The following is a 9,380-nucleotide window of genomic DNA, read 5'->3' on the forward strand; positions in this document are numbered from 1 at the left end:
CATACAATCTAAATGCATCAAACATAAGCTTCTCTTCAGCTTCAGGAAGCAAACTCTGATCTGAGACACCTGCAGTACACAAACACACCAATATGACTCTCATTTGAATGGACAGAGGATCAAATGAGGATGAAAAATGAAATACATCCAACAGGAATCCAAATGAGTCATTTATGAGAATAATTCCTCACATACTTTATTAATTCAGCAAGAGAAAACCTGCAAAACGTCTGAGTGTGTAAATGAATTTGTGCACCCGCATTTGTAGTCACACTGATATACACCAGCTGTAAGAGCCGAAGACGCTTTGTGCATACATACTAGACATGATTAACAAGAGTGTGCTTTCTCTCTATGTACAGGATCCCACTTGGTTATAGACATATTAGATGTCTGTAGTGGCCCACTTAATGGTCAAGGTTTCTGACTCCACAGTGCAAAGGTCCCAGGAAAGGTGAGCTTTGGCACCAGTTGACCTTAGCCTCCAACAGCTTCAACGCCTCATAGACCTGAAGGACATTATCTTTTAATCAGTCTGCATTCTAATAAAGCTCACAAGGTCCAGTGTTGCTTCCGCATTCATAAATCTCAATATTTAATAAGGAGTGTAAGAACAGTATTGATTTAGGCAATCTGCAGTTTCTGCAGTGCAGCAAACTCCAATGCAGCCGTGGATCAGAAAATAGAAAAGCAATGAATCATCTTGCTTTAAAGTTTCTGAAAACAATATAAACATGACATAAGACAATTAAGGTGCTACAAGGTGAAAACGTTCATGAAATGGATGAGGAGTAATATTACTCATGTCTGTTCTACAAAGTGTGTTACAAATGTATTCATACCCCTTAATATTTTTCACATTTTGTCACATTAGAACCACAGACTTTAAAATATTTTACTTAGATTTTAGGTGATAGACCAGTCAAAAGGCCTGTGGCAACTCTGGAGAAGCTGCACAGACCTACATCTCAGGTAAAAAAAAAAACTGAATTATTAGCAAAATCAAAGAAGAAGGTGAACTATTTAGCTTATTATAACATTATGCATGGTAGAAAGGTAATACTGGCATCACCCCATAGTGACCATTCTTATTGTGAAATACGGTGGTGGCAGTATCATGCTGTGGGTATTCCCATCTTTAACTGTAGAGGAATGTCAAGTAGAACTGATGGGAAGGTGGATGGCCAAATTAAACAAGCCAGCTAATGTTTTAAAGAGAACATTTGAGAGCTTAGATGTCCGAGGAGTTACCCTTTCCCTTTGGTCAAAAATGTTCCATAAAAAAATCTTTCCGACTTTCTTTCTCTTTGAATGTTATCTCTCACAGAGCTCAGCAAATGCAATTAAAGTGATTCTTTTCAAACTAAAAAGATATATATGTTATGTGTGCTACCTGCTCTGATTTGCTCCAACCTTGCCTGAGGCCATGAACTTCATATTAATCAAGCTCAGAGATTCTTTCTTTTTTTGTTTTTGTTTAAGTCTTGTCATTACAGCTAACGCTATACTGCTCCGCTTGATATTTATAAAAGAAACTTTATTAGAAACTCCTTTGGGATTATTTCAAATGCAATGGGCATGGAGACAGAAACATAAAAGAAGATTATTTCATGTCAGAGATTTTCGCTCAGTAGTTAGACTTTGTGGGCGGAGGTTCCAGTCCAACTCCTGTCTGTTTGCAACGATTGTTGACAGATCCTCTGATTACAGTAAGAAGCTTAGTGGTTTCTTTAAAGTGGTGTTTTAAGCACTAAGCTTTCTCTAAATCATCCCTTAGCTGCCATGTTTAGCCACAATAAGCACTTTAAAATTATTAAAATTAATGATCTGAGACGGTCTACCACTAATGACTGAAGTCAATCATCATCAAAGTTTTTAGTTATGCAAATGATATAGGTGAATTCCCTTGATTAAATAAAGTAGGAAGGTTGTCTTTTGACTAAAGGGCATGTTTTCTCCTCACATTATTTTACCACTTGATGTCTGAATAACATGAAATCTGGGGGCATGGGGATTTTGGCGCACACCAAAAATTCGTTTTTTTAGTGCCAGAAAAGGGGCTCTCACTTAAAGAGGTGAGGACAGCTGCTTTAAACAACCATGATTTGCTGCATTTGCAGCAGCAAGTCATCTATTTCCGATTTTTCTTTGCAAAATAGCTCAAGCTAAATCAGATTGGATATACTGCATGACTGATCATACATTTTCAAATCCCTTATATGGGAGACAGCAAACATGTTGTAAAGGGGACACCTTTACAATTATACCCCACTTTCTGTTGGCAGTCATATAATGTACCCATAAAATACACTGACGTTTGTGGATTTAATATAGCAACATTCAAGACATGATCTTTAATATGCATACTTTTGCAGGCTACTGTAATATTTGTTAACAAACATGAAGGGAGAGCCCCTTGCTTCCACAGCTTTTTTCTGGGACGTAGTGTAAGCACGTTCCTCCAGACCCAAACAGGAAAATACAAAAAAAAACTGTCTGGGAGGTTTCAGAGTGTGTGAAAAGCCAACTTTCCCTCCAGCAGGCTTGATGTTAAAAAGCACATTCACTCTTCCTTGAATTTGTGTCCACTTGCTACTACTACTGTATTCAAACAATACAGTAACCAAGGGAGGGGAGGAGAGGGGATGTCTGGGAACTGAGTGACTTCCTCTTTAGAAAAACGTGGGTCTGTAGGCAGATTGGGAGGGTGGGGAAGTGTGATTTCGGGAAACAGTCTCCAGTTTCGATTTTTCCCAGGACAACACTGTCCAAACTCATGCAGGTTGCAGGATCCCAGAAACACCAGCAGGCTACCTGAATAACCCTGCTGACCTTATACCCTCCATGGAGGAAGTAATTTGGAACCAATCATGCATCCTATGAGGCCCAACAGATGAGCAGCTCAAACCTCAAAAAGACAATGGGTTTTTTATCCTTTAGCCTAGAGGAGTCCATACCACAGCAACAATACAATAAAAGTACCAGCCATCACTGTTTGCCACCCTGGAATTAAGGCCCAATTTAGCCGTCAACGAGAGCAAATAGTGGGTAAAGGGGAGGTCTTCGTCTCTTTCTTCCTTACGGAGCACCTGGGGAGCCACAAAGTGCTGCCGGAGGGTCTGTCATTAAACACAAGAGGTGAGTTCCAATGACCGATGACAAGATTCAAGTGAAGCCTTTATGGATATATGAAGTGGATATACCTGATACCTGAATATAGATATGATAGGCTCTGAAGTTCTCATAATGGACAGACCACACATACAGAGCCTAGGTGCTTGAGAAATGTCCCCTTGTCCCTTTGAACACCTGCTCCTGGGTGAACCACAGGTGCCGAAGGATTACAGGTGAACCCTAAAGAGCCGTAACTCGATCTCACGTTAAGATTTCCCCTCTATAACAACAAAAAATTACAACAAAGGGGCACGGACCAGAGGCCACACCCACCCCGCTACAACAACAGTGGGGGCAAGGCCTATATTTAACAGTGATGTGAATTGTGGGACCAGCAGCACAGGAACACTTTCAATGGACATCGAAAGCCGACTGGGACTAAACTTCCTTCACATTGGCTCACTCGTTTCAGTCCTGTGGACCCCCCACCACACACACACACACACACACACACACACACACAAACACACACCCAACAGCGACATAAAAAAAGATAAGCATTGTTTGGCCAAACAAAGGGGCCACTTTAAATGTCTCAAAAGCATCCAGTTTCACATCCAAGGCCAGCATTTGAAGTCCAGCAAAGCAACAAATAATATCATAAGAGGATGATGAGTCTTCTTGTTTCAGTAAGAAAATAGCAGGTAAAGCTTCATTGTCCTTCAACCCAACAGTGAATAACCTAATCCACATGTATATGTGCGCCCCATGTGGATGTTGCACAGTCTAACTTTGTTAGGCTCATAATGGGATTTTTTTTGGGACCCCCTCAGGGTACCTAAATACAACTGATATTGGCAAAACCAGTTACCCTATGTAGGTTTTGGCTGCATCTATCATGTGGGTTCTTGTATTTTGCCCAGTTTTATCCAGCTCCATAACCTGCTGTTAACTTCGGGCTATTATGTAACCTGTGGACACTCCCATGAGGGGAATTATTTTCCATCCATTTCCTATCAATATACAGGTCCTTCTCAAAATATTAGCATATTGTGATAAAGTTCATTATTTTCCATAATGTCATGATGAAAATTTAACATTCATATATTTTAGATTCATTGCAGACTAACTGAAATATTTTAGGTATTTTATTGTCTTAATACGGATGATTTTGGCATACAGCTCATGAAAACCCAAAATTCCTATCTCACAAAATTAGCATATCTTTAAAAGGGTCTCTAAACGAGCTATGAACCTAATCATCTGAATCAACGAGTTAACTCTAAACACCTGCAAATGATTCCTGAGGCCTTTAAAACTCCCAGCCTGGTTCATCACTCAAAACCCCAATCATGGGTAAGACTGCCGACCTGACTGCTGTCCAGAAGGCCACTATTGACACCCTCAAGCAAGAGGGTAAGACACAGAAAGAAATTTCTGAACGAATAGGCTGTTCCCAGAGTGATGTATCAAGGCACCTCAGTGGGAAGTCTGTGGGAAGGAAAAAGTGTGGCAGAAAACACTGCACAACGAGAAGAGGTGACCGGACCCTGAGGAAGATTGTGGAGAAGGGCCGATTCCAGACCTTGGGGGACCTGCGGAAGCAGTGGACTGAGTCTGGAGTAGAAACATCCAGAGCCACCGTGCACAGGCGTGTGCAGGAAATGGGCTACAGGTGCCGCATTCCCCAGACCTGGGCTACAGAGAAGCAGCACTGGACTGTTGCTCAGTGGTCCAAAGTACTTTTTTCGGATGAAAGCAAATTCTGCATGTCATTTGGAAATCAAGGTGCCAGAGTCTGGAGGAAGACTGGGGAGAAGGAAATGCCAAAATGCCAGAAGTCCAGTGTCAAGTACCCACAGTCAGTGATGGTCTGGGGTGCCGTGTCAGCTGCTGGTGTTGGTCCACTGTGTTTTATCAAGGGCAGGGTCAATGCAGCTAGCTATCAGGAGATTTTGGAGCACTTCATGCTTCCATCTGTTGAAAAGCTTTATGGAGATGAAGATTTCAATTTTCAGCAAGACCTGGCACCTGCTCACAGTGCCACAACCACTGGTAAATGGTTTACTGACCATGGTATCACTGTGCTCAATTGGCCTGCCAACTCTCCTGACCTGAACCCCATAGAGAATCTGTGGGATATTGTGAAGAGAACGTTGAGAGACTCAAGACCCAACACTCTGGATGAGCTAAAGGCCGCTATCGAAGCATCCTGGGCCTCCATAAGACCTCAGCAGTGCCACAGGTTGATTGCCTCCATGCCACGCCGCATTGAAGCAGTCATTTCTGCCAAAGGATTCCCGACCAAGTATTGAGTGCATAACTGTACATGATTATTTGAAGGTTGATGTTTTTTGTATTAAAAACACTTTTCTTTTATTGGTTGGATGAAATATGCTAATTTTGTGAGATAGGAATTTTGGGTTTTCATGAGCTGTATGCCAAAATCATCTGTATTAAGACAATAAAAGACCTGAAATATTTCAGTTAGTGTGCAATGAATCTAAAATATATTAATGTTACATTTTCATCATGACATTATGGAAAACAATGAACTTTATCACAATATGCTAATATTTTGAGAAGGACCTGTAGTTGCTTGCTGGATCCCAGCCCAATCCACAATTTAAACCATTTGTTTAAATTGTGCAGCATATCCCAGTTGGGACGGTCCACTAGTTACATACTGTATGTCTGATACAGTATAATTTTAGGTTACAAAAATTGTGACCCATATAGTAAATAGATATATAGTGCCAAATAGTTTTTTCTACTTTAGGTTTCATTTATTCAACCAAGTGGGTCCCACATATGGAGTTCGTTGCAAGGCCAGGTCCACTTAGGACCCTTCCAGGATGAGCAAAATCCACATGGGGCCGATATACACATGTTGACAGTGTATTTTAAGATAGCTAGAAATAACCTCTTTGGGTTACCCATGTATGGCTAATATGGGTCGTGCGTGTGTAGCTACACTTTTTTGTCCAGAGTTGTCTTCCATTAAAACTTTACAAGCAATTTACCTGGGGCCATTTTGTAACCTGTGAACCATCCCATGTGGAAATCATTTTTCAGCCCATTCCCTAATAATATGGGCCCGTATAGTCTGGGATCTCAGCTACTCTATATGGATCCTAATTGTGTTTAACAGTTTAAGGTGCCCAATTGGTTTTGCCATATAGGTTGTTGTTTTTAAACTCAAGTGGGTCCCGAACAATCAGTCTATTGTGAGCCCAGACCCACCTAACGCTAACCAGCCTGAGAGAAATCCATAAAGGGCGGTCATGGGATATTCACTCAGAAGTGCTGGTAAAATTAGGAAGATGTGAACAGATATTAGACAGATGGAGCTTAAACTAACCTTTAAGGAGTTCTGGTCAGCAAGAGCCTGCGCCTGCTTCTTTAGTTCGGACACCTTCTTCTGGCACTGTTGGCAAAAGGCTCCTTTCTCCTCCGACTCGGTGATAGAAACTGACCCGGCGCCCTCGGGTGGAGGTCGGCTGCTGCATCGCGCTTCCTCCGCTGAGTGAAGCCTTTTCCTGAGGCTAACCGCAGACTCTCCACTGGGACATCCCTCCACCTTCCGCACAAAATATAAAAGTTTATCAGTTGGACAGTTCATGCGTCAGGTGCGCATAGGTGGCATTGGCAGAGCTGAGAACAAGAGTACTGCTTGAGTGCGCATAAGAGAAAGATGTGGGTTAAATGTGAATGAAAACATACACAGACTTTTCACCCCAATTCTGACACACTTACAGTGAAAACGCGGCCGTGGGTGTCCTCTCCATCAGAAGCCAGAATGCCCTCTAAAGTTCTCATTCTCCCAGATCCAAGGTTTACACCCTCAGGAGAATCTTTCAAAGTCAAGCCGAAAAACGCGAGGTAGAGCCATGGGCTACTCTGAGGATTAGACTCGCTGTCATCTGTCACATTGCACCCAGGCATGAGCAGCACAGCGAAGGTAACAAGTAAGTGTCTCCACAGGTTTGCAAGCTGCGCAGGAGTTTTAGCAGATCAATGGAGGAGGCGGTGTACCCTACTCAAATGGGAGGGTCTGACTAAACTTTCTCGACTGGGGTGGGGTCTCAGTATTCGAAGGTTGTAAGTTTAAAACTTCTAATTGTTTAATTATTTAAAATGTCTCATATAATTATTCTCACTTAAATGTTGTTCTGTGCATTAAAATGAAATATGGAACATTAAAAAGCGACTTTATCATCTAAAAATTAGTCCGTAATGTGAGTAGATTCACTTTGGGTGATTTACCAAAAACAAATGCTTTCATTTTAAAATGAGTACGCAATATTTAGTTTTCCCTTTTTCAACAAAATACCTCTACTTTGAGTCCAGGAGTATTAACAGCCGCTTCCCTGTGAGTCTTTAATGGGACTCTGGCGCCATCGTCTGGGAAAATGGCGAAACAGCATTTCTCAGACTGAATGAAGGGGCGCACTATGGATTTAATAATTAATTAGTAAACTTTGAATTTTTCATGCGGGTGATGTCAGCCACGGTGGCCACCTCTGAAAGGGATTTCTAATTTCTATCTGCCTTCAGTTTTGCACATGTCGAGTTATATTAAAGATTATTTGGCAGGTTAATCTGCAAATAAATCCAGAAAACATTGGATGGATTCTAATTTCTAATGGGTTTAAGGTTAAAAAGAGACCATCTCAAGATCTTTAGACCATTGTAGCTTCTGAATAGAAAACTGAATCTACAATTTCATACAACATTATCGTCTTACAGTCTTGCACAAAGTAATGTATGTGTTAGGATTTATGTACATTTTTGGTTATATTTCTGAAAATGAATTAAAGATGTTACAATTTAGTTCGAATTTCGCAAAACAAATAAACGAGGAGTTGAAATTAATCTGTAATTAATCAAAGGGATGGGGCAAGATGCGCCTGAATCCCAGAGAGGAGCGCTCCTACCGCATCATTTGTCTGGATCCTGTTTTCCCGCATAATATTTAATAAAGTATTTATTCATCCCAGATAGCCGCTCTTACCTTTGTTTTTCTCTTCAGCAGGTGACTTGTAAACCCAAATATGATGTCCGAGTCAACAAAGATAGTCCCCAGGTCTATGACGTTGGGGCTGGACGTCCCTGCTTCGGGAGAGCCCGGTGAGTTTGGTAAAGCCATGCCGGCTCCAAGCACTGCCCGAAAACAGATGTTACTCCTTTTTGGTCTTTAGATCCATGGGATTCACGAGTCTTATTTCGCCAGTAAAGATCCGAGAGGTTTTTTAATCCCAACATCCAGGGAATTGCGTTGAGCACGTTGTGAGTAAACAAAAAAACAACCTAGTGGGTTTCCAGTGGTCTGTAGTCCAAGAGAAAGGAAAGTACAATCCACTGGGATTGTATCCACTGTATTAGGCTACTTTGAAAGCCATCCTGATGCTGCTGCAGATCTGAGAGCGAACAAGGAGCATCTTGTGCATCTGCTGCGCACTGATCTCCTGCCTCTCTCCATCTCATCACCCAACTCTCCCTCTCTCTCTCAGCCACCCCCTCTCTCTCCATAAGCTCCCCCCTGTCAGGCTGCTGTCCTGCTCTATCATCCCCCTCATGCTCTATCATCAATATAAAACACAGTTACAATCCTGGCTGTAACCCCACATACAAAGTCACAAAGTGTAACTGAAACACAATGTCTTTTTCTGTCTTCTTGAAGTTAACAACCCTTCAAAGTTAAATTTTCATGTCCTAGAAACTTTAAGGCTTGTTTTAATATCATTCTCAGGAAACTTGCTCACATATAGGTGCAGTTAAGCGAATTATAAGACTATCATAAACAAGTTAATTTAATCCAGTAATTAAATTAAAAAAGTGAAACTCGCATTCTATTATAAACTACAAGTTGATTACACACAAAGCCCTAAATCTCAGATATTTATTTTTGTAAATTTTTGTTAACATGGCGTGCAATGAAAACCCCAAATTCTTTGTTTTTCGAATATTATAGAGTCATAATTAAACATAATTTTTAATACACACATTTTATGTTATGGCTGGAACACTGCTGCTTAACAGTTGTCCAGCATACAGTATGTGGCACCCTCCACAAGGAGGTGAAGCCATAAAAGGCGATTACAAGAAGAGCCTGGCTGCTCAGGGTGCTGTATCCAACCATATCAATGGAAAGTTGAGGAGAAGGAAAACGTGAGGTAATTAAAGGTAAATAATGGGATAGCAGCAGCTGGTGCCATGTCATCTGCTAGGTTTGGTCCACTGTGTATTCTCAATTCTAATATCCA

General features: G+C 41.3%; 1 protein-coding gene across 1 annotated transcript in view; it reads right to left on the reverse strand.

The window, feature by feature from the left end:
- The window catches only part of kif26ab (kinesin family member 26Ab), a 99,902-nt gene extending 91,507 nt beyond the window's left edge, over positions 1 to 8,395 (reverse strand). The window contains exons 1-2 of the mRNA XM_047345374.1: positions 8,129 to 8,395; positions 6,476 to 6,694 (exon numbers count right to left, since the gene is read on the reverse strand). Coding sequence (XP_047201330.1) covers positions 6,476 to 6,694; positions 8,129 to 8,263 — 354 coding nt within the window. The 5' untranslated portion in view covers positions 8,264 to 8,395. The remainder of the gene's footprint in view (positions 1 to 6,475; positions 6,695 to 8,128) is intronic.
- Positions 8,396 to 9,380: the final 985 nt, after the last annotated feature.

This window comes from Girardinichthys multiradiatus, chromosome 19 (assembly GCF_021462225.1).
Source record: "Girardinichthys multiradiatus isolate DD_20200921_A chromosome 19, DD_fGirMul_XY1, whole genome shotgun sequence".
In the NCBI taxonomy this organism is placed as follows: Eukaryota; Metazoa; Chordata; class Actinopteri; order Cyprinodontiformes; family Goodeidae; genus Girardinichthys; species Girardinichthys multiradiatus.